The 24,833-nt window shown below is 39.9% G+C and overlaps 1 protein-coding gene and 1 long non-coding RNA gene across 2 annotated transcripts; both read left to right on the top strand.

The window, feature by feature from the left end:
* The first annotated feature begins 583 nt into the window (after positions 1 to 583).
* On the top strand, positions 584 to 20,231 carry LOC115783368 (protein phosphatase 1 regulatory subunit 12B-like). Its single transcript, XM_030734171.1, has 11 exons — positions 584 to 695; positions 1,798 to 1,888; positions 1,976 to 2,170; positions 2,289 to 2,364; positions 3,858 to 3,985; positions 14,173 to 14,189; positions 14,316 to 14,445; positions 15,366 to 15,470; positions 15,660 to 15,710; positions 15,910 to 15,960; positions 20,002 to 20,231. The coding sequence occupies exons 1-11, from the start codon at positions 676 to 678 to the stop codon at positions 20,134 to 20,136; spliced, it is 999 nt and encodes a 332-aa protein (XP_030590031.1). The 5' UTR covers positions 584 to 675; the 3' UTR covers positions 20,137 to 20,231.
* LOC115783787 (uncharacterized) lies at positions 20,228 to 24,486 on the top strand. The gene is made up of 2 exons (XR_004020238.1): positions 20,228 to 20,261; positions 22,369 to 24,486. It is a non-coding gene; the product is annotated as an uncharacterized LOC115783787 (long non-coding RNA).
* The last annotated feature ends 347 nt before the right edge of the window (positions 24,487 to 24,833 follow it).

The raw sequence follows: 24,833 nt of genomic DNA, 5'->3' as shown, positions 1-24,833 counted from the left end.
TATTATATTATTCACACTGAACAATATCTATCACTCCTATATTGTGTAATATCCAGTATTCATTCACTAGTGCAATATTCATTCACCAAGTGCAATATTCATCATCTTCATTATTATATGTATACACGCATTTACTTTCTTACAATGTACAGATGCACCAATGTAGGTATGTATGTATATATTTTTATACATTCTATTTTTTGTATATTTTACACATTGTTATTTTCTGTATATCTCTTGATCATATTGATTATACTAGATTATAATATTTTTATAATATTTTTATTTCCATTTTAGAGAGTTTGATTTTCTGTTACATGGCACTGAACAGGAGTGGCCCTCCAATCTCATTGTACATCCTGTATAATGACAATAAAGGCATTCTATTCAATTTCTATTCTAATCTTCCTATTATTTATTCAATAAATTGCTAGATGAGTTTTCTGCTCACATGTAGAGCTGAAGTGTGCATAGACTTGCTTGCATCCGACTGATAGGAAGCCTAAATTGATTGTGTATGCATCATCCAGGCAGGAAGTCCCCCATCCCCCTCCGTTTCTCTCCCTCTCTCTCTCTCTTCACCCCGGTCAGTTATAGTCCTTTTTTCTCCAGCCTCTCCCTGTCATCCCTGCTGCAGTATCTCAGTTGTTCAATCTCTGACCTTCCACAGGGACCATGCAAGCATTTGTTCCCAGGTAGGTTTCAAGGGGGGCCTTAGTCATGCCGGTCTATTCATAGATACTTATTTAGCCGTTTTCATTCTTTAGATTTTCAGACAAGCAGCCATTTTGGCAAGGCTCCAGGGCCTGATGTTTGTTATCTTAATGTAGAGTAACTATGCTCTGTGTAGGTGCTGCAGGCCTCTAAGAACTAATGTAAAATGAGCTTTGGGATTATTACATACTGTAGGGGGTTGAAAATGAGTACTTTTCTTTGATCTACTTGATTAACTTTTTTTTTTAAATGTACATTAGTAATTACTGTCTTAAGGCTGTTATTCTAAGTAACTTCTAAGCTGATTAAAAATAAATGTTTTTTTTTTTTATGTGGCATAAGAAAGGTAATTTGTTGCAGGTTTTTTGTTTTGCAAGAGTAGGTGGATAAAACCAACATGTAAAACATATAATTATACTGTTTTGTTTAGTTTTTTTTTTTTTATCTGCTACACTGGGTTTTGTTCTTGATTACTTTAACTTTATCAGTCTGTAGCCTTTTGCACATTATAGAGTCCAAATTCTGAATTTTGCATACGTTAGATTGTGCTGCTGTGCTGACCAGCCCATTGAATCTCACTCAAGATTCAGGGTGACTCCACAACTGAAAGATCAATATCAGTAAAAGCGTAGCAGACGCAGGGCTAGCAGTTCTATGGGTAAAACATGAGCTTCTCCACTGGTGCTTGTTCAGCTTTTTATTTGTGTCTCTGAAGCCAGTGGTGGATATCAGGCTTGCATCTTTTCAGAGCATGTTCTTTCCCTAATTTCATGCATTTGCTCTGAAAGTGGGATGCTGGGGTGGAGCAGAATGCCAAGAAAGACTATTAAAGAATGCATAAGTGTGTTCAGCTAACACAAAAGAGCTGTGTTAATAGCAGAACACTCTTGTCGATGTAACAATGGGTCACAATAAATACTAGTAGAATGTGCTTAACATGATTTTATCAGCATGATAGAATAATTTAAGCTGCATACAATCAGTGCTATTCATTTTAACCTGAAAATGCTTCTGCATGAGTTCATTACATATATGACTGTGACTAATTGCTTATTATATATGTATGTGTTTTTCCTGACCCAGGTCATATCTGACCCCAGTCAGGGATGAAGAAGCAGAGTCTCAGAGGAAAGCAAAATCTCGGCATGCGAGACAAACCCGCAGGTCAACACAGGTACAACTGAAATGGTTTACATAAGTTTACATTTTGATAGATTTGACGACCTGCTGACAGATGTGAAACTGCATGAATATCCTGCAGGGTGTGACTCTGACTGACCTGAAAGAGGCTCAGAAGATCAGCAGCCTAGAAGACAGAAAAAAGGAGGACAGAGGCACTTTGGAGGACAGGTCCTGTCTGAGGATGGGCTTTACAGATGACAGAAGAGTTCACTTTGGTGTGACAGAGTCCACAGAAACAGCTAATGTCAGTCTAAAATGGAGCCAAATGGACAAGGTTAGAAGACAAAATTATTCAGAAATCACTTTCTGCCTCAGATGTGGTTAATTTGTAGCTTTGGATGCAATTTATGATTTATTTATGTATTCTTCTTTATTTTACTCCAAATGTGCAGGAGGGTAACTTTGAAACCAGATTAGAAATCCTGCCTGAGCTTCCACGCCTGCTTTACTGCAACAGCTCCTTCAGCGGTAGGAAAAGCAATATATTTTCTATCTGTTTTGTTTTGGGTCCCATGGAATATACTACAACAATATCACCAATAATAATAATAATAATAATAATAATAACAAGTTGGAAAAATACAGAAATGATTCTTTTCCTGCCCCTTAAAGTAATAAAAACAAGACACTATAAATTACTTTGAATGTGGCATGGTTGCCGGTGTCAGATGGGCTGGTCTGAGCATTTCAGAAGCTGATAATCCACTGGGATTTTTCCACACAAACATCTCTAGGGTTTGCAGAGAATAGTTCAAAAAAAGAGAAAATATCCAGTGAGTGGCAGTTGTTTTGGGCCGTGTTGATGCCTGAGGTCAGAGGAGAGTGGCCAGACCACACTGAGGTGATAGGAATGCAACAGTGACTCAAATAACCACTTGTTTCAATCGAGGTATGCAGAAGAACATCTCTGAATGTACAATATGTGAAGCAGATGAGCTACAGAAGCAGAAGGCCATACCTGGTCACACAGCCTCACCAGAATTGGAGAAGGTTGCAAAAACATTGCATGGCCTAATGACTCTTGATTTCTGTTTTGCCATTCATTTAGTAGGGTCATAAAAACCTGAAAGCATGGATCCATCCTGGTTTCAACGGTTCACACTTTGGGCCCCTTGGTACCAACTGAGCATCATTTAAATGCCACAGCCTAAGTATTGTTGCTGACCATGTCCATCCCTTTATATAATCTTAAACTGGTTTCATGAACATGATATTGTGCTCAAATTGCCTCCGTAGTCACCAGATCTCAATCCAATAGAGCACCTTTGGGATGTGCAGCTGAGAAATCTGCAGTAACTGTAGTGCTATCATGTCAATATGGACCAGCATCTCTGGGGAATATTTCCAGAACCATGTTGAATGTATACCACAAAGAATTGAATTAGTCATGAAGGAAAAGGGATACATCATACTAGCAAGGTGTATCTTATAAAGTGGCTGGTGAGTGTATATTGAGTTTAGTGTATTAAAAATGATAAATAATCCCTACTAATAATAACTCTACCCCTAATCATTAGTTATTATTAATCTCTGGCTCTCTTCCACAGCATTTCTTTTGTACTGTCTCTCCCCTCAGCCCCAACCGGTCGGAGTGGATGACTGCCCCTCCCTGAGCCTGGTTCTACTCGAGGATTCTTCCTGTTAAAAGGGAGTTCTTCCTTCCCACTGTCGCCAAGTGCTTGCTTATAGGGGGTCGTTTTGCCTGTTGGGTTTTCTCTGTAATTATTGTAGGGTCTTTACGTTACAAATTAAAGCACCTTGAGGCGACTGTTTGTTGTGATTTGGCACTATATAAATAAAATTGAACTGAACTGAATTTGATTGATGGCTCAAAATCTCCAAGACCCCAATCAGAACATTAGAATTAAGTTTATTAATCATAAAGCACACTGTCACTGTCCATTATTAGCAGTGATCAAGTATAGTTAAAAAAAAAAAAAAAACTCCCTTTTTCTGTGCAGTTGATGAGAGATGGTGGAGCGATGAAAATCAGAATCCTGCAGATAACGCAGCACAGCCGACTTTTTCTGCCAAGCACCAACAAAGACGCCCCTGCTGTGACACTGAAGGCTCAGACTACATCACAGAGGTAGGTGGAAAACTTCTAGGCACTTTTACAGGTGCTGGTCATAAAATTAGAATATCATGAAAAAGTTGATTTATTTCAGTAATTCCATTCAAAAAGTGAAATTTGTACATTATATTTATTCATTCCACGCAGACTGATATATTTCAAATGTTTATTTCTTTTAATTTTGATGATTATAACTGACAACTAATGAAAACCCCAAATTCAGTATCTCAGAAAATTAGAATATTACTAAAGACCAATACAAAAAAGGATTTTTAGAAATGTTGGCCAACTGAAAAGTATGAACATGAAAAGTATGAGCATGTACAGCACTGAGTACTTAGTTGGGGCTCCTTTTGCCTGGATTACTGCAGCAATGCGGCGTGGCATCGAGTCGATCAGTCTGTGGCACTGCTCAGGTGTTACGAGAGCCCAGGTTGCTCTGATGGTGACCTTCAGGTCTTCTGAATTGTTGGGTCTGGCGTATCGCATCTTCCTCTTCATAATACCCCATAGATTTTCTATGGGGTTAAGGTCAAGCGAGTTTGCTGGTCAATTAAGAACAGGGATACCATGGTCCTTAAACCGGGTACTGGTAGCTTTGGCACTGTGTGCAGGTGCCAGGTCCTGTTGGAAAATGAAATCTGCATCTCCATAAAGTTTGTCAGCAGCAGAAAGCATGAAGTGCTCTAAAACGTCCTGTTGGACGGTTGCGTTGACCTTGGACCTCAGAAAACACAGAGGACCAACACCAGCAGATGACATGGCACCCCAAACAATCACTGACTGTGGAAACTTTACACTGGACCTCAAGCAGTGTGGATTCTGTGCCTCTCCTCTCTTCCTCCAGACTCTGGGACTTTGATTTCCAAAGGAAATGCAAAATTTACTTTCATCAGAGAACAAAACTTTGGAGCACTCAGCAGCAGTCCAGTCCTTTTTGTCTTTAGCCCAGGTGAGACGCTTCTGACACTGTCACTTATTCAAGAGTGGCTTGACACAAGGACTGCGACAGCTGAAACCCATGTCTGCATACGCCTGTGCGTGGTGGTTCTTGGAGCACTGACTCCAGCTGCAGTCCACTCTTTGTGAATCTCCCCCACATTTTTGAATGGGTTTTGTTTCACAATCCTCTCCAGGGTGCGGTTATCCCTATTGCTTGTACACTTTTTTCTACCACATCTTTTCCTTCCCTTCACCTCTCTATTGTTAATGTGCTTGGACACAGAGCTCTGTGAACAGCCAGCCTCTTTAGCAATGACCTTTTGTGTCTTGCCCTCCTTGTGCAAGGTGTCAAAGGTCGTCTTTTGGACGACTGTCAAGTCAGCAGTCTTCTCCATGATTGTGTAGTCTACAGAACTAGACTGAGAGACCATTTAAAGGCCTTTGCAGGTGTTTTGAGTTAATTAGCTGATTAGAGTGTGGCACCAGGTGTCTTCAGTATTGAACCTTTTCACAATATTCTAAATTCCTGATATACTGAATTTGGGGTTTTCATAAGTTGTCAGTTATAATCATCAAAATTAAAAGAAATAAACATTTGAAATATATCAGTCTGCGTGTAATGAATGAATACAATATACAAGTTTCACTTCTTGAATGGAATTACTGAAATAAATCAACTTTTTCATGATATTCTAATTTTATGACCAGCACCTGTAGTTTAATAACACAGACACTGAGAGGCGAAAGATGGTTTCACCTTTCTACCACTAGATGGAGTCAAAGGATAATCCAATCTCTTTTCATACCGTGTTTGTCCAAACGAGGCCAGTGTTTACAGATCTTCCGTGTGATACATACAGATTCCCTGGGAATGTTTTTAAACTTAAAAATGTGATCATGAGTTCACATGTTTCACAAAATAAAAGTGATTTTTTTTTCTGTCACTTATGAGAATGCTATAGGTATTAAAAGCATACAAGATGCCACAGTAAAATTAATTCTTCTGTATAAGCCAAAATCTGTTAGCACCATTGTTTCATGTTCATATTCTGTTCCTCCCTGACCCAAAAGCTAAATATGCTTCAAAGGCAGCTCCGCTCTGATCTCTGATGCAACATTTTAGGAAGCACTGCAATCGCAAATGTCGAGCATGTGTTCATAGACTCCTGTGACTAGAAGTGCTGGATAATATCTCACAGAAAGACAGTCTAGATGCCCCCCCCCCCCCCCCCCCCCCCCCCCCCCCACACACACACACACACACACACTCTCTTTAGGTCACTTTGCTTTTTCACATCACATGGCTGAGGTGTCTCAGCATTCCATACCATATTGGGCAAAAGTGAGACACTCTCTGCTTAGTCTTAGCCTTGGATTCAGAGGGATTGACTTTCCTTTCTCTTTCACCCTCTTAACTGTTACTGTTCTCCCTCCACCTACAAGCTGTGGATGAAACTCCCCAAAATGACGAATGCCATCCTACTGGGTAAAATCTGGCAATTCACTTAAGTTTCAATGGCAATAATCTATTCATGTGAGATATGTAAGTAGAGGGAACACATAGATGATAAGGCTGTGACTTATATAAGATTGTATCCAGATAATAGATGATTATGAATGTCCTAGGTGAAATACAGCATGAATGGAAAGTGATGTCCATGTGAGATGACTCCAGGTCAGGGATTTGGCTGTAACCCAGTGCTGGAATCTGAAACAGAGATCTGTTAGTAATATGAGAGTATCTCAGCGGGTACTATATCTGTCTGTGATAATCATACAGAGCAGTGAATGTTCATCAGAAGCAAGACAGGCTGCCCATCAATAGATTCGACCTCTGCACGACTCCATGATTATCGCAACAGATTTTCCACACTTCTTTTTTTTTTTTTCCAACAACACAGAAAAAGACAGGTGCAGAGGGAGTCAACACAGAGATTCTGCTACTTAAGGGTGACAAGCAGAGATAGCAAGAATACCTGTGCAAACAGTATCTTTTTATCCTGGAGGAGATTAAGAAATTTGATCCGAGTGGTAGTCCAACATTTACTTCCACATTTCTGCTATCGCTCAGAGGATCTCGGAGGATCTCAGAGGTAGCCACTTATTTTCTGCTTTGCTGAAATGCATGAGCATAGCATCCCATATGGAAAGTCCTGAGGCTAAGGCTCATGATCAGAATGGGGGAACTCCAGCTGGGCTAGGTTCTTAACACAGCTATCCAACACCAGTGTCAGTATAGTTTAATGTCTTTTTCTAGAGGGTCACTGAGAAAGAATGCGTAATATAAATATACTGCTATACTACTAATAACTAATTCCAATAGCAGATTCTTTTTTTTTTTTTTTTTTTTTTTTTTTAGGACTTATGGTCTGTGGAGTTTATTTTGAACCACGTGTCACAAAACTCAATCACCATATCACAAATGTTATATAGAGGAATTGAACCTATCAACAGCAAAGTGATGGTACTTGGGATGAAAAATTAAGACCTCTTTCTGAATGTGAGGTTTCTACTCTAGGTGTCTGTGCTCAGTTTCTTTCAGTCCTAACTTGCTTTCTGTCTATTTGCCCTGAGCAAGGATGAGGGAGTATAGGGAACTCTGAGGTGCTGCGTACCTCACTATAAAAGGAAGATAGCAATGAGCCAGCTTTAGCCAGCTATGAAAGCACGGGGTTATTGCAGGGTTTGTTTAAAGGAACAGTTTGACATTTTGAAAAATACCCATGTTCACTGTCTTGCCAAGAATTAGGTGAGAAGATTGATACCACCTGCATGGTCAACATGAAGTTAGTGCCAGCACCCTATTGCCTTAGCTTAGCAGGGAAAAATAGGGAACACTGGTTCTGTCCCCACTCAGTAATTAACACATTAAATTTTGTTTGTTTAACATCCATCCATCCACCCATATTCTTCCGCTTATCCAAAAGATTACCAAAAGAAGGTATAACATGTTAATTAGTGTTCTAGAGATGCTGGCAGGCATGTTTGGAATCTTTGAGCAGAGCCATTGTAGCTGCTTTTCCCTTATTCAAGTGTTTTTGCTCTGCCAAGTTAACAAGCTGCTGGCTGTAGCTTCATACAAGCCTGAGAATTCAGAAAGTCTTTTCAAATTCTGACAAGACAGCAAAAACGTGTATTTCCCAATAATGCCCAACTATTTTTTTTTTAATAAAATGTTGAAGTTTTACAAACCTGCACGTCAAAAGGCCGTCATACAGGTCTGAGCTTTAAAAATAAAATCAATACAGCTGTGGGAAAAATGAAGCATGATGTCAGTTTTAGGAAGAGATGTGTCACGAGTACTCTGTGTTAGCACTCTGTAGCACTAATACTGGCAACATCCCCTCTCCATCACACTGTAGGGTGCACTGAGTTACTTGACACTTTACAGCTGTTGATGGCTCCTCAGGTAATACTGCGTGTTGAACTCCCAGGACACAAACTGCTTCAGCCCCCTCCTGACTCTGGCTTTGTGCTCCACCTCCTCTTATCCCTGTTCACATCGGTGGACAATTTTTAGCCCTCAGTGCCGAGTCCGTCCATAGCAGAGCCTCTGGCAGGCTGCCACAGAAAGCTGCCAAAGCTGAAGAGAGCTGGGAGAAGCAGGGGGCTGGGGGGTGGGGGAAGCAGTGGGACTGTGAGGGTGACCAAACAGTGAAAGGAGCAGAAGAGAGAAAGCGAGAGAGGGAGGGAGATGGCAGAGAGTGTATAACTTTGGGGAACTCAGGAAGAGGCAGCAAAGGGAACAAACTTTTCCCTCTCTTGTCTTGTTTTGGGCTTTTCTGCGTTTCATAGAGGACTTCAGTGCTGACAGAGCGGAACACGGGATAATCATTTGTTTGTTTTCTCAGCTGAATTGTTCTGCGTTTTTAGATCTGCAGAGATTATTTTTGTTTTGTTGTTTCTGGGGGTTTTTTTTTTGCATTTTTATCTGCTTGTTGTTTAAATGCCTGAGCTTTGAAAAAGGCGTGACCACACATCTGAAATCCTTCCAAACTTAGCAGCAACTGTGTCCAGCTCCGGGAAGTTTGTAGCTGCAGTGAAACACCAAACACACGTATAAACGCACACACACCTGTTGTTGTTGAGGATTCCCCAGGGGCACGGTCATGGACATCTGTGTTACTGTTGCTTGAGGGAATCTGTGCGTCTGTGCAGCTGTTATCTGGTGGTGGCTTCAGTGAATGTTACAATAGAAGACGATCTGCCTGTCCAGGGTAGAGGAGGGAGATGTCATCCTACTATCCACGCACCAAGGACCTGACTCGCACCAGGAAGTCAGTGACAGACTCGCCACCGTCTTCTCCGTCCCCTGCAGAAAAAATTACAGAGTAAGCTTTATTCCTACAGAAGTACACCTTTTCAGGATAAACTGAACCTCACAGAATATTTTTTACTTTCTTGTGATATTAAAGCCATTTATATAATTTATTCCAGTGACTCTGAATAACATTGATATCACAACTCTTATTTTTTTTAACTTTTTTAATTGTTTGTAAAGGGTCGTTGTAGTATGACACGTCTGTAAAGTCAAAGAAAGAACTGCATTTTCTGTAGATGTTAATAACTAATCCTTAGATCAGACTAATTTGTCGACTTATTCAAGACATCTGGACACGCGGAGCAGCGTTTTAGAGCTCAGGCGGTTAGTTGAAGGATTTGTCAGTTAATTGAATAGTCCATTAATCATTGTACTAAGCATTTCCAGAGTGTACTAATTTTTTTTTATATTGAGTTGATAAGACAATTAGAAGATTAGAGCAGTATTTCTGTGTTTGGACAGGTGCTGTTGTGAGCCTATCCAAACAAAAGAAATCATTATATCATCAACGGGATAACAGATAATTTGTAATTTCTCTATAATTGGTGTGTATTTGCCTGACTACTTGGAGACTCCACTTATTTGCTGGCTTGTGAAAGAGAGGCAAGTATTTGTTCTGAAGCGCTGAGAGTCTGACCACATTTTCTGGAAAAGACTTTTGGATTGAAGCATTCCTTCTGTAATTTCCTGTTATTTTTTTCTGCCTAAGTGGCTTATTCTCACGGGTGTAGTTTGACTGTTTATGTCAGTGCATCAGACTGAGCTAAGCTCTGTGACAGGCACATTTAAAGGGAAAGAAAGGAGGGAAAAAAATGACACAATGTGATTCTGTCTGTTTAGAGGCATGTACAGTACAGTAATGTCACGCAACACCACAGACACGCTCATTATTACTGCACTGTTGCCAGCAGTGAATGCCTCTAGTGGATGTTTGGATTCTTTTGCTCACATTTCAACAAGTGTCAGCCTCTCTGTGCTGGTGAAACTCTGGCTTTAATTTTCCATGAAGTTAGCCCAATCCGAGTTGGCAGTGTGTTCCTGGGAGAGAAAATGCGGTGGAGTCAGGTCCATGCAATAATTGTACTGGTGTAATATGCGTTACAGCTGTGTGCAACAGGAAGTCAAAGTAAACAGAAACATATTTGCATTATTGGCAGACACTCAACATTTGGCAGATGTTGACAGTGGTGAAATGTAAGTAAGCACATTAAGACACACACTGTACAAAAGTAAGACTTTGAGATAGTTGCAGTTTTTGCCACATCCGCTTCACCTTCTTTAAAGGATAAAACATATGATTGAGCTTAAATATCAAAGCAAATAATTGCACCAAAACTAAAACATTTCTCCTCTAAATGTCTCAGCAGGTCCACAAACAGGACAAAAAAGCAGACTTAGTCTGAAAAAAAAGAAGCATAGAGTGACAAAACTGAGGTTTTTCTTCATTTGTTCTGCATCCCCACTAATCATTTCACAGCCTCTCACCTTTATTGCATGAAGGGCCCACAAAATTAAATAAAGTTTTTGAAAACATATGTACCAATAGACAGTTGTAATATTTATAAGTGTTGTTATTTAAGAAAACAACTTCCATTTGATGTGTGGCATTTGAGTCTGTCATTTTGAAAACAAGGAAGATGCTCTTAGTTTCCTGAAGGTCTGAGATGTTGCGTGAAGAGTTAATACTGTAGAGAGGGAGAACTGGCTTAAGTGAGGAAAGGTGATTGAATGTGGAAGAAAGATTTTTGTGTGATTGTGTGTGCGTGCGTAGTGTCAGTTGCACTGATGGGAGTGAAAAGAGTGTGAGGAGCTAAGATTTTCCTACTGCAGTCATCCAGTCAGCTCTGAAGGAGTGATGCTGTGGCAGAAAGTGGAAAGGAAGTGAAGGAAGTGAGAAGGAGGGTGAAGAGTCTGCTAATTATGATTTTGTTGGCTCTTCTAAGCTGCTGTTAGCATTATCATTTATACACTCTGGCAGTGAGCTCATGCAGGTGGCATGCATGTGTGTACCGGTGTCTATGATGTTGATCCAGGCAAGCTATAAAACTGGAAACAGCTCTGTTTACTGAGTGCCCGTAGTAAAGCCTGCACCATTTCTGAGGCTGATTCCACCAGTCTGACACCATGTTGTTCATTTCCACCCTCTTCTGCTCTGCCTTAAATAGCTTGCTAAGCTACATGTGGCATTTCTTCCTCCCTCCATTTTTCCTAACAAGGCAATCAGATTGGTACAGCTGTCATCAGAAATAGAATTCAACTATGGCTCACTTTCTGGCATTGGTTCAATATTGATGTTATGCACTTATTAGTCGTATAAGGACTCACTCGTTTCCCCTGAATCTGGCCCTGTAATCCCCACAGGGCCCACTCAAAGTTTCACTGGAATTAAGTTTAAAAAAAAAAAAAAAAGCTAATTCATTCACCAATTTCCTAATCCTTTAGTGTGAAATAGGTTTGCGTACAGGAACTAATAATCTTGAAAGAGTTTGGTTCATATCTCCACAAGCAGGCTTCATGATAATTTATTCTTACAACCAGGGGTCCAATCATCCCTGCTGCTTAATGAATGATTACAGAATCTGATTGAGGAATCTCCTTGGTATTGCACAAGAGATTGCAGTAAGTGAGAGCTCTTCTTGGCTCCATCCTTAGCCCTTTTCATCTGAGGTCAGGGAGGTCTGTTTTTTCCTGGATAGCTCTGCTGAAGCACATGACCACATAAGGACAGGCAGCAGTGGCTCAGTTATATAAACACTTGCTGAGGAATAGCTCCAGTGATGCTGTGTAAAATATTCTCCTAACTCACTAAATCTGAATGCAGGATTACCCGTTACTTTGGACATATACTGTCTTTGTAAACCATATTCTTTTAACATCTGCTTCTTGTCTCAAACAGCCCAGACTATCCCATTAAATGTTTATTGCCAAGCATTTCTAAACACAGGTGTTTAAAGAGTTCTTTGCCTACCTGGAGAGCAACTCCAAATCTATGAATTTAGGGACGTTTAATGAGACTGCAGCAGAGAGCTTCAACATTACTTGTTTCCAGTTTGGTATGACTAGTGAATAAACCTCTGCCCTTTTATTGGCTGAAGTTATTGCTTAGTTCAGTTTTGTTCATTGCAATAGCAGGTATACAGTGTGTACAGTGCACAGAGTTATACAGTGATGTGAAAAAAAAAAAAAAAGTTTTCACAGGACTCTATGCAGTCATGTCAAAATCTAAGAGCACCCTACTGCACTAGAGTCCTGTGAATTGAAAGAGTAAGTTACAGCCAGGCTCTGCTAATCAAATGCACTTTATTATCTGATCATCAGCAAGTGTGACCACCTCTATAAAAGCAGTCATTTTGGTGGCTTGCTGGTCTGTTTGCAACACAGTGTCACAGTCTGCCCAGGAGTGGATGTCCCCATGCTTTCACCAAGGTCAGACCATCCAAGCCTCAGCTGGCATGTTAAATGTTAAAGTTCATGACAGCACAATTAGAAAAATACTGAATAAGTATGGTTTTTTGAAAGGGTTGCCAGAAGAAAGCCCCTTCTCTCTAAAGGAACACGGCCTAGGTTTGCAAAAATGCATCTGAACAAATCACAAGACTTCTGGAATGATGTCAGACCAAAGTGGAAATGTCTGTCCACAATGAACAGCAACACATCTGGCAAAAACAAACACAGCATATCCGCACAAACAACTCATAGCAAGTTTCAAGCACGGTGGTGGAGGGTAATAATTTGGGCTTGTTTTACAGCCACAAGAGATGTGCACCTTGCAGTCATCGAGTCAACCATGAGCTCCTCTGTGTACCAAAGTATTGTAGTGCCAAATGGGAGGCTGTCCAACAGCTAAAGCTTAGCTCAAACTGGTTCATGCAACAGGCCAATGGATCCCAACCATCCCAACAAATCTACAACAGATTGACAGAATCAAGGTGCTGCAGTGGCCCAGTCAAAGTCCAGACCTCAACCCGACTGAAACACTGTGATGAGACCTTAAGACAGCTATGCATAGATGAATGCCTGCCAACCTCAATGAACTGAAATAATGTTGTAAAGAAGAGTGGGCCAAAACTCCTCCACAACAATGTGAGAGACTGATAAGTCATAAACAATTATTTCAGGTTACTGCTGCTAAAGTTGGTTCTACAAGCTCCTGAGTCATGAGCTGTACTTTTATTGCCCTGTTTTTCACAGGACTGCATAGATCCATGTGAAAACTTTCTTTTTCACATGACTGTATTTCATGTGAAATAATGCAGGAAGGCAGTCGATGGCCACCTTCTAGTTTTGCGCTAATTCCTTTAAAAGTGACGTCCCTGAGGTAACGTAATTTATGAAAACAGAAACCAAATGTAGCCAGAGAATAGTATGCATACGCAACTCCTGTCACACAGTGCCCAGGCTGCTTGGTGAAGTGGAAACAAACACAGAATGTGACCACAACAGGCAACTTGGCAGCGACATAGACTGGGTTAGTCATAGCAGGAACCTGCCAGGACAGTTTGATATCAGTCTGTTGTCTGAGGTCAGATGGCAACCCATCATACAAGAGATACTTGACTTCTGATGTCATTATGTCATATTTGTGCTACAGGCATGTGCACAGCAGCAGCATGTTCCAAAAGATTAACCAGGCACACCGGGGAGGTTTGACCTCTGTGAATGCTGTCAGAGGAGTGTTGTGGAGAATTAAATCCCACTTCTACATATACTTCTTCCATCTGGAACTAAAGACCCCTGAACACGCTGTGATAATTCAACTGGAAGTTTTGTTTTTGTTCTCTGCTGTCTCAAAATGGAAAATGTTTTTTCTGCCAAGTCTTTGTTTGGTCATATCAAATGAACAGGACTTGATCTAACCATGACAGAATATTTTTACAGCGTGACGTTTCCACGCTGTGGTGTTAATCAAACTAACATGGCTTATTCTTTTTTTTTTCAGCATGACAGACTGTCAAGGTAAGGGTTTAGCTTTTTTTCCCTCTCCTGTATTACAGAACCGTACCAACTGAGGGGAAAAAAATGCAAATAAACACTATAAGCAAAGCTGCATTGCGGACTGAGTATGAACCTTGTTTCCTCCAGATTTGACTCGACTGGAGAGAGTGCAACAGACAAGCCACTGGGCCGCACCAGCTCATACACACGCAGAGAGACAAGGCTGGCTGCACTGAATAAACAGGAGCAAGACTCCACTGCCAAAGACTATAAGAAGGTAGTAACTGTTTTCTCAGTTTAAAAAAGCTCATTCCCTTGTGACTGACTCAAAGCTGCAGTCCTAGATACAGTTTCACTTTAGATTTATGTACGTTGCATCTATTTTTGTAGTGAAAATGGCTTTTTTAGTTAATTGAAATGGCCAATAGTATGGTATGGATTTAAAATTATCTATGCACTGCAATTTATTTGGACATCAGCCCTCTGATAACCCTAACTCTAAGCTTATCCTAACCTTCTGTTTTCAGGAAAGGCAAAACAGACTTTTTCAGAAAAAAATGTAATACTTTTTGATGTGTGATAGAATGATTATTTACTTTGTTCACTGATTGCCAAAACTTGGGATAAGAAGTATAAAAACAAAAATTACACACTATGATTGCCTAGGGTCAGAGTTAGGTTCGCGGTTAGGGTTGTGGGAGTTAGGCCTCAGAGGGTTAATATCATATAGTCATTCACAGCTGACCTTCAAACAAGACAGACTCCACTCAGGCCTTTCAGTGTGGAGTCTGCTTCTTTGTGTGGGTTTTGCAATCCGGTTTCCTCTCACAGTCCAAGGACATGCAGTTACTGGGGTTAACTGGTGATTCTAAATTGCCCATAGGTGTGAATGTGAGTGTGAATGGTTGTCTGTCTCTCTGTGTTAGTATCTCGCCCTATGACAGCTGGGAGACGCTCCAGTCCCCCCACGACCCTGAACAGTGGATGCATGCTCTGGCTGGGATTCAAACCCCTGACCTGTTGTTCCAAAATGTTTTGTGATTTCTGTGATTCAACTTAAACTTGAACGTAACACTTCTTATCGTGTTACTCCTTTTATGCCTTGTAGCTTCATTAACATTTTGGTTATAGAAATTCAAATACCAAGAATCTATTTAATAAATCTATTCCTTTATTTTACTGTTCTTAATTTTTTAGATGTATGCAGAAGCTTTGCATGAAAATGCAAAACTCAAGTCCAGGTTGCAGGAGAGCAAACAAGAGCTAGCCAAGATACGTTCCAAACTGGAGAAAGTCACTCAGGTACTTTGACCCATGTTTTAGAAAACTGTTAGACAAAAGTCTGCCAATCTGAAAAATCCTGCTTTTTTTTTGTTCTCACCAACATCCCTTGAAGAAAGATGTGACTTTTTATTTCTTCAATGAAGTCATGATCAAAATTTAAAATAGCTTTTTCAATATTTTCTCCCAATGACATTAATACTCATTTAGAGACATGACACGATATCTGAAAGATCTTCAGTACTTGAATCAGAGAAAAGGGTAAGTGTCTTAATAACCTTCTGGCATTTTGTTTGATCATACTATTCTGGATTATGAAGATGGATGAGCATCCAAACTTCTTTGCATTCTTTTTCCTGCCAATTTTCCTGTCTGCTTCAAATTATAATCTTACAGCCTTTCATTCTTCCAGTGGACCAGAGACGTGAATTTATTTCAGTTGTTTTTTCTTTATTTACAGGAAAAACAAGCCCTTGAGAAACGGGTGTCAGATATGGAGGAGGAATTAAAGGTCAGTTGATGCAAAAACAGTGTGTGCTCACTTAAATGGCATCTACTTTGTTTCAGACACAAGTTGTGTTTCACTTATCTCACTGATGTTTTCTCCAAAAAATATTGTGATACTGACAGTCCTTGAAAGTGCTTCCAGCCAAGCCCCCTTTCACTCATGCTAGATCAAGCATGTAAAAAAAAAGTATTTTTACAGAGCAGTATACACATATAGCTCACTGCAGGGTTGTGGGTAGCCAGGTGGGTTTGGAGTCAAGGAGAGAGAAGGTTAGTGCTTCAGGCTCATTACCCACAGTGTTCTGCTGGGCCACTTCCTGCCAGGCTTAGGAGGAGTCTGTGCTGCTGTTCCCCTGCTCCACTTATCCCACCGTTGGGGTGAACATTGTGACCTAGTTCCAGCTGAATACCAAACCCTATCCAAGAGCAAAAGACCTGCTTTTGCAAGACATTCCTGTGTTGCTCTGTGTGTATTCTGCCTCACAAAGAAACACAGGGCACAACTACAAAGAAATGTCAGGCCTGAGTTAAAAGGGTCTGCAATGTGTGTGTAAGCAATTACAATGTACACGATAAGATTATAATCTGATTGTTTGAGCTGCATAAAATAAATTCATGAGAAAAAATACAACCCCAATTACAAAAAAAAAAAAAAGTTGGGACACTGTGTAAATAAAGCGTAAATTAAAAACAGAACGCAATGATTTGCAATTCTCATAAACCTATATTTTATTCACAGTATTCAGAACACATCAAATGTTTAAACTGTGACATTTTACTATTTCATGAAAAATATTAGCTTGTTTTGAATTTGATGGCAACAATATATCTAAAAAAAAATTTGGGATGGAGGCAACAAAGGGCTGGAAAAGTCAGTAGCACTAAAATGAAACAGATGGAGGAACATTTTGCAACTATCAGGTTAACTGGCAACAGGTCAGTAACATGATTGGGTATAAAAAGAACATCTTAGAGAGACAGTGTTTCCCAGAAATAAAACCGGACAGAGGTTTGACAATCTGTCAAAAACTGTCTGCAAATTGTGGAACAATTTCAGAATAATTTTCCTCAATGTAAAGACTTTGAATATTTCATCATCTTCAGTTCATGATATCATCAAAGGATTTAGAGGATCTGGAGAAATCTCTGTGTGCAAGGGACAAGGCCAAAAATAATTATATTGGATGTCTGTGATCTTCAGGCCTTCAAGCAGTACTGCATTAAAAACAGGCAATATTCTGTCATGGAAATCATTGCATGGGCTCAGAAATACTTCCAGAAATCACTGTCTGTGGCCAGAGTTCACTGTGCCATCCACAAGTGCAGGTTAAGGCTCTGTCATGGAAACAAGAAACCATATTTGAATGATCCAGAAATGTTGCCATCTTCCCCGAGTCAAAGCTAATTTAAAATGGACTGAGGCAAAGTGGGAAACTGTTCTGTGGTCAGACGAACCCAAATTTGAAATTATTTTTGGAAAACATGGACACCGCATCTTCCAGACTAAAGAGGAGAGGGACCACCTGGCTTGTTATCGGCACTCAGATCAAAAGCCTGCATCTCTGCGTGCTGTGGGGGGTGCATTAATATCTATGGCATTGGCAGGTTGGACATATGGAAAGGTACCATTAATCCTGAAAGGTATACAGTATGCAAGTTTTAGAGCAGCATATGCTCCCATGTAGACAATGTCTTTTTCAGGGAAGGGCTTGCATATTTCAGGGAGACAGTGTTTAACTACCTACTGCACCTATTACAACAGCATGGCTTCTCAGTAAAAGTGTTCAGGTGCTGAACTGGCCTGCCTGCAGTCCAGACCTTTCACCAACTAAAAACATTCGGTGCATCATGAAGCTAAAAATACCCAGGTCTGTTGAGAAGCTAGAATCCTCTATCAGACAAGAATGGGACAACATTCCTCTCCCAAACGTTCAGCAGCTGGTGTCCTCAGACTGTTGTTAAAAGAAGAAGGGGTTGCTACACAGTGGTAAACATTGCCTGGCCCAAAGACTTTTTTTATTTCTTAAAATGGTGCATTTTCTCATTTTAAACACTTATATGGTTTCTATGTTCTTTTGTGAATAAAATGTGGATCTATGAGATTTCCAAATCATTGGAATCTGTTTTTATTTGCATTTTATACAGAGTCCCAACTTTTTGGGAATTATAAAATATATGCAGAGTTCCAAGGATATTATAACCGTACAGCAGTGTGGTCTATCAGCAGTAGATGTTTGACCCCCGTATTGTCATGGTTCCCTCAGCAGGATGCCCCACTGCGGTTTCGCTGTGGGTACCAGCCCTGAGGGCAGGCTGTCTCAGGGAAGGGGGGGACGGTGAGTGGTTGCTATGATACAGAGGTGTGACTGATACCTGCCTATCACCTCACATGTTTCTGTTCTGCCAGAGACTGGGCATGTTTGCACATGTGGACTTTTTCCTCTCAAAAATACCATTGACTTTGAGTGTAAAAGCTATAGGAGCACAGGAACACAACCTTTTAGTTGCACATCATCTCAAAGAACTGGCTTGCACACCCTCACAGTCACCTGTTCACTTTTAGCAAGCATCAGATTCTCCACAAGAGAGAGCTGTTCAGTTGCTGTCATAGTACTGCCAAATTGCACCACCTATTGAAAAGGAAAAATAGCATTAGCAAGTGTCTGTGTGTCAGTAAAGATGTTTGTGCAGCTATCAAAAAAAAATCAGTAAACTGTAGCTGTGACACTCATTGACCACAAGGTCAGAATTCCTGAAGCTGTTACTCTCCTTGCACATCTTCAGCTTCACTTTGCTGTAGTTACTTTTCTTGCAGATAGGGGGTGCATTTTGGGTTTTTGGACTACCTACCCTGCAGCTCTGCGCTTGACTGGCCTCAGTTATGGGCATTTCACTGATGTCTTTGTCTTCCCTCTTAAAATACTGGGAATGTGGTAATACTGCACGTGTCAGATTACTCTGCTGAGTTTTAGATTTCAAATGGAAAAGCTGAATTATTCTTGACAGTCTCTAAAACCTAATGAATAATAACTGTGCAAAATTATCCTCAGAACCCAAGAGTGTAGTCAGATCTGATTTAATATCAAAGAGCTCAATATTAAAAGAGTGTAATAAGGGATACTGATCATTATGCATTCTTGGCTTGCTGTGTCCTTTTCTTCACTACAGCCAAGGGCACATCTCCAGAAATGGTGCTGTTTTAATCCAAGAGAACATTTAATGCATGAACTGTTAAGTGTTCAAACCAGGCAGCTTTTATAACGTGTACAAGGTGCAGCTGGGTGTTCTCTTTTATAAATCATCTTTTGCCACATTCAACTCCACTTGTGTCTGGGTAGCTGAAATGCCACAAGTGCCCTGAATGTGTGTGTGTGTGTGTGTGTGTGTGTGTGTGTGTGTGTGTGTGTGTGTGTGTGTGTGTGTGTGTGTGTGTGTGTGTGTGTGTGTGTGTGTGTGCTCCGTGGTTTACCTTCAGGAATGGCGTCAAACCACAGACAGTTATATTGAACCACATTGAGGTTTACCTCAAAAAGTCAGGCCAAGAAGAGGGAGGAAATGAAGGATTTCCATTCCTTTGACTTTTAAGTGAAGAGGGTCTTGTGCAAATGATGAAATATAGCAGATGTTCGTTCTTTTTTCTTTCTTGGCTTTCTATGAATTTTAATTGCCTTTTCTTTGCAGTCCTATGCATATAATAACATATCAGCACCTAACTACTTCCCAGTAAAGCCCAGCTTTGATGAGCACAAATAAATCACAAATAAATAAGTAGAACTGGCTTCATGACTTTGCTTGCTTGTTGCACCTTATGGTATTTTGTCTCAAAATATCTCTGTTGTGTAAATATTGTTTATATAAGTTTTTTCTGATAAGTCCCTCAGCTCTGGTTCTTTGATTTCCCCTCTCTGTGTTGGTGTGTGGGTGCATGCCTGTATGAGTGAATATGGCTGCAGTCTCTGTATGAGTGTCTCTGTGCATCACGGCCTGCCTCCCTGCATGCTCTCTCTGTCTGCCCCTCTGTGTATCTCTCTCCTCCTGTATGCAGGCTTTCCCTGCTCTGGCTCAGGTCCAGGCCTTGCGGAGGGTGAACGAGTGTCTCCTGGCTGAAAATAGAGCCATGCTTCGTGTCCTCGCCCGCCTCTCTGAGACGGCCTCCATGCCGGAGACAGAGGACCTCTGATCCTCTGAGATCATCTGCCTTCCTTCCCCCTTCCTCTCCCCTTCCTCAGCCACATAACCCACACTTCTCTTTCCTTCTGGTGCCTCTACAGCCCCTTCAGCCTCTGCTGTGTTCCTCTCAGGCAGGTCCTGCACCCTCTTTATGCTCACTCCCTCCCCACACACACTGCAATGCATTCTTCTGTGCACTTTTTTTTTTTTTTTTAAACCTAATCTCTTCTTAGGGCAGTCCTGAAGCCCTCTTCCCCTAGTTCTCACAAAGCCTTGTTTGAACTTTAGATTTAGGTAGATTTATGTGGCACGCATGAGATGCACAATGTGTTTTTAGCTGTATTTATTTATTTATTACCATACTGTATGATTGCCATCCTGCATAAACACCTAGGACTCTGCATCATGAAAAATAAAAGCATTTATAGCACCTTTAGTTTTGACAGCAGTTAAATATATTCAAGTCCAGTGCAATGTGCTGTGTAATCAATGCAAAGTTGTTTTCCAAGGTAACAGCCACTCTATTCAATCTTCCAAAGGAAATGAAATGTGTGAGATCATTAGCCTTAAAAAAGAACAAGTGCTTTGCCACTGGATGAGACACAGGCACAGACGTACAACTAATTTTGTTTCAGTGTGCAGTTTTGCTAATGAGCAGTGGATATATGAAATTAAAGGTATCATTAGACATTTTTGGAAATAAGCCCATCGGCCTTTTTTGTTTTCTGAGAGTTAGGATCGATACCACTCGAATGTCTGTATGCCAAATTTTCTGTTGGAAACAAATGGAACCATTTCACCAGCTAATCGAATCTAACCTCAAGAAACACATCTTGCAGTCTGATAATGGTTTAAAGATTTTTAGGGACAAAATCAACTTTAGTAAAGTTTCTTTATGTCAAAATGTTTGATTTATTGATCAAATGTCTAATATTTACAGAACCTGACAAATTATTTGTTTACTTACAGAAAAACAAAGTCAGACTAGACTTGCTATAAATTAGTATGGAATAATAACAAAAGACTGATTTATTACTGCAGCAGAATGTAGTTTGGCATCTAGGATGCAAGCTCATCAGTAGTTGCAAATGTGTTTCATTTAAAAATGAGGGGTGGTGATGCATGGATGGATGGATGGATGGATCTACAGGTGGAGGCTGGGGTGGTGGAGGGGTCAAAAGAAGCACTGACATGTAGGAGTGAAGAATGGGAAATTTTGCAGCGTAAACATAACACCAAATTTGGGGGGGGGGGGGGGGGGGGGGGGGTGTGATTGGTATACGAGACAAGGACAGTGAGACATGTTCGTGTGTGATGCAGCACTAGCTTGTAGGCTTTACTCTATTTATGGAAATATTTTTCATGCTGCCTTAGCAGGTGTTTAACAAGTAAATGGATACTATGAAATATTCAAAATGGTAGCACTGCAACACCTTCACTCTCCTGGAAATAACTAACTTCCAGCACACGATTCAGCTTTTGTACAGATTAAACAAACAGTTTTAAAGGTGCTAACGGGCAGATTTTGTGCCTTTTATTCAGACCAGGGGTAGGAGTTTCCTCTTCTTTCCACTCTGAATGGTAATCTAAATTAACAACTGGCTGCCTGTAGCTTCATATATGGCCTAAAGATCTGGGAATGTTATCAGTCATCTCATCTAGTGTGTTTCAAATGTATCAAACTATCCTTTAACTCTATTCACAGCATGGTATTGCCTGAGCAGAGGGGTTTTACTTTCAATTTATGGCTCAATATTCAACATACTGGGTATAAACATGTTAATGCCAGATGCCTCTGCTCATTCACCAGTTGCAGTAATGTGTCTCAGCTAGTGCAGAGGGTGATTGTTTGTCTCCAGTAGAGGGGAAATACTTTGACAAAGAGGGTGGTTATTTTTAGTCATTGGTCCCCATGAGAGACATGACCTAGATTTGGGAAATTGACCCTCCCTGTTTCTTTCTCTCTGACTTCATTCTCTGTCACTTTTCACATTCAGGACATACTGTCAATGTCACACCACACTGCATGATCAAGTACTGTAGAGCATGTCCTCATTGCCTGACTTCAAACTTTAGTGAAAGACAACTTCAGTGGTGACAAAAGATGCAGTGGATAGTCCTGGTTTCTTTGTACCACACAAAGTTTAAGTTACAAATTTATCTAAGAATCATTTAAATGGCACTGCAAAGACTGTATAGTTTTCTGATTTTCTAATATCATTTTCTCCCTCTGTTGTCCCAGGTCTTAACAGAGCTCAAGTCAGACAACCAGAGACTAAAGGATGAAAACGGTGCTCTCATTAGAGTCATCAGCAAACTGTCCAAATGATAAAGGTGTCTGACATTCCTGGTGTGTGTCTGTGGATGCTCCAGCCCTGATATAGCAATGTTATTATCCACAAGGTCCCAGGTTTTGACTCTTCTCTGAGTTACTGTATGCTGACAGGCCAGTTTGGTTGCATTTTCAGAAACATCCTAACAATTATAGTCACATTTCAGTCACATTTTACAAATTAAGTTACAACTATTTTTCCATTGTTATATAATGTTGTTTTGTTTTGGGTTTTTTTTCATATTTTTCACATGTACAAAATAGGGACCAGATGTACTGTTTGGATGACATTTCAAGTCCAAACAAATGCAGGAGACTGCATGAAGTCACTGTACCTAATAATATACAAACACATCACATGGACACTTTGGTTGCTACTTGTGCACTTCATAATAGTGTTTAATATAATTTTAATGATAAAAAAAGAGAAACCAATTTTTGACTTATGCTTTATTGAACTGTAGCTTCTGTCCTTTATTTTGACATATGATGTTAAAAAGACAAAATACAAAAACTTATCACACGTGAGTCTGACATATTTTCACTCTAGGCTAAAGATAGTGAAGCTTAATAAGGTGCATGTTTTGGGTTGTGTTTGCTTTTATTGAGAAGTTTCTCAGGTTTGTCACTCAGCTGTTTTTGCTTGCCACAATTCAGTGCCTCCCAAATGTGGATGTCTTTGGTGGATGTTTTTCTACGGTTTTCTAATGCAGCATCTGGTCTAATGCATTAGGGCACCGGGGTGTACAAATGTGATACACATGATAAACCTTTGGCAAAAAACTATCATTTCAACTGGTCCGATAAACATTTCAGTCCAATTTTTTTTTTTTTTAGCAATTTGAAATCAAAACAAATAGACATTTGTTGTTGTTTACCTAGTGTGCAAAAATGTAACATGTTTATTTGGGCTTTTATGAATAGACTGCATAATAAGCCTGAAAGGCTAAGTACTGTGTGCCTCATTAGCAGCCCTGCGACACATTCAGAAATGCACACTTTGTAGGAGAAGGTGATTTATTTTTGTCACATTTTCCTTTGTGTGTTTTCAGCTGCCATACTTTTTAAAATCCATGCTCTTCCTAGAGGATTTTTTTGTTAGGCTAGTATCTCATTTTGAAAACAAACGAATGCCTGAAGAGAGAGAGCGAGATGCTTGGAGTGCAAATGAAAATGTTGTCTATTATGTTTTGTAATAGATATATATTTATTTATTTATGGATGTATTAGTTTTAATCTTTATACTTTGCCTAGTCAGTTTTGTTTCAAAGGAATACACTGATTAGTTTTTGGTTGACCTGTTGGCCTTCTTATCGTTCAGCGAATAAAATACAAATACCAAAATCATGCACTTCATTGCTATCACTGCATTATAAATTACAATATTTGTGTGGTCTTAAACATGAGCAAAAGCCAAAGTTTTGAAATATAAACTCTTATCACTACTACAATTAAATATTTTTCAATGTTTGAAAATGCTTGGAGGACTTTGACTTTTATCAGTTTAGTTACAACAGAAACAAAACTATGGAAGAACTATTTGTAATAGTTCCTTAAGAACTAAACCCAGAGTGCAATAAAGTGCAGAGTGTCAGCTTAGCTTAAAACCCTGTTTAATGCATTATATCTAATTTATAAAGCTGTCACACCAAGTTTTACATTTCAAATTATTTTGCATTGAAACTCCTTCTGTACAGTGACAGACGCAACAGAGATTTTGGTATCTGTCTTCTCTTCACTTAATGGTTGAGTTGACCAAGGTCCTCATTGTTTCATGTAGTCCTTAAACCATGTGATGGTTTTGGAATCCAGCCATAGCACATATTGTATTACCAGTGTTATGTTTGCTCACATCCACTAACTGAACTGTAAATAAATTATTTATAGCTGATTCTGCTATTTCTACACGTGCTATAGATATACTGATTTATGGAGTGATTGTATATTGAATAGTCTAAAATGTTCTGAGTGACAGCTCAATGTGGACACAGTGGTTAATTCAACCTGCTTAATAAATGGTAAAAGGAAGAAAATGTTGTTTTTTGTGACATTAATACATGATGCATCAGACACACAGAGAGATTGCATATTAAACACAAACAAGTCATGGTAATTAAAAGGCCTTTATTTCCTATTTGTTTTTACAGAACTGTTAACACATATGATAAATTTGTAATAAGTTATTTGGTTCCCTTGATAACTTTATAAGGATCCCCAACGTTTGTCCACATAAGGGTCAAGAGGAGTTTGTGAGCAACGTTTGTGTCCAGTCAAGGGCTAAAGCATGCGATCCACAGTAGGCACAAGTACTGACATGAACACGCGCACCACGACACTAGACACGAAGAAACACGGCTAGAGGACACAACCTGACT

This window comes from Archocentrus centrarchus, chromosome 7 (genome assembly GCF_007364275.1).
Source record: "Archocentrus centrarchus isolate MPI-CPG fArcCen1 chromosome 7, fArcCen1, whole genome shotgun sequence".
NCBI lineage: Eukaryota > Metazoa > Chordata > Actinopteri > Cichliformes > Cichlidae > Archocentrus > Archocentrus centrarchus.
Note: the sequence above shows the minus strand (reverse complement) of the source record. Positions and strands in the feature narration are given on the sequence as shown.

Excerpts from the sequence above, each read along its gene's own strand:
- LOC115783368 (XM_030734171.1), top strand. The coding sequence starts at position 676 with ATGCAAGCATTTGTTCCCAG. Across the intron at positions 1,889-1,975 it reads AAACCCGCAGGTCAACACAG|GGTGTGACTCTGACTGACCT; the intron begins GTACAACTGAAA and ends AATATCCTGCAG. Across the intron at positions 15,961-20,001 it reads ATATGGAGGAGGAATTAAAG|GCTTTCCCTGCTCTGGCTCA; the intron begins GTCAGTTGATGC and ends TCCTGTATGCAG.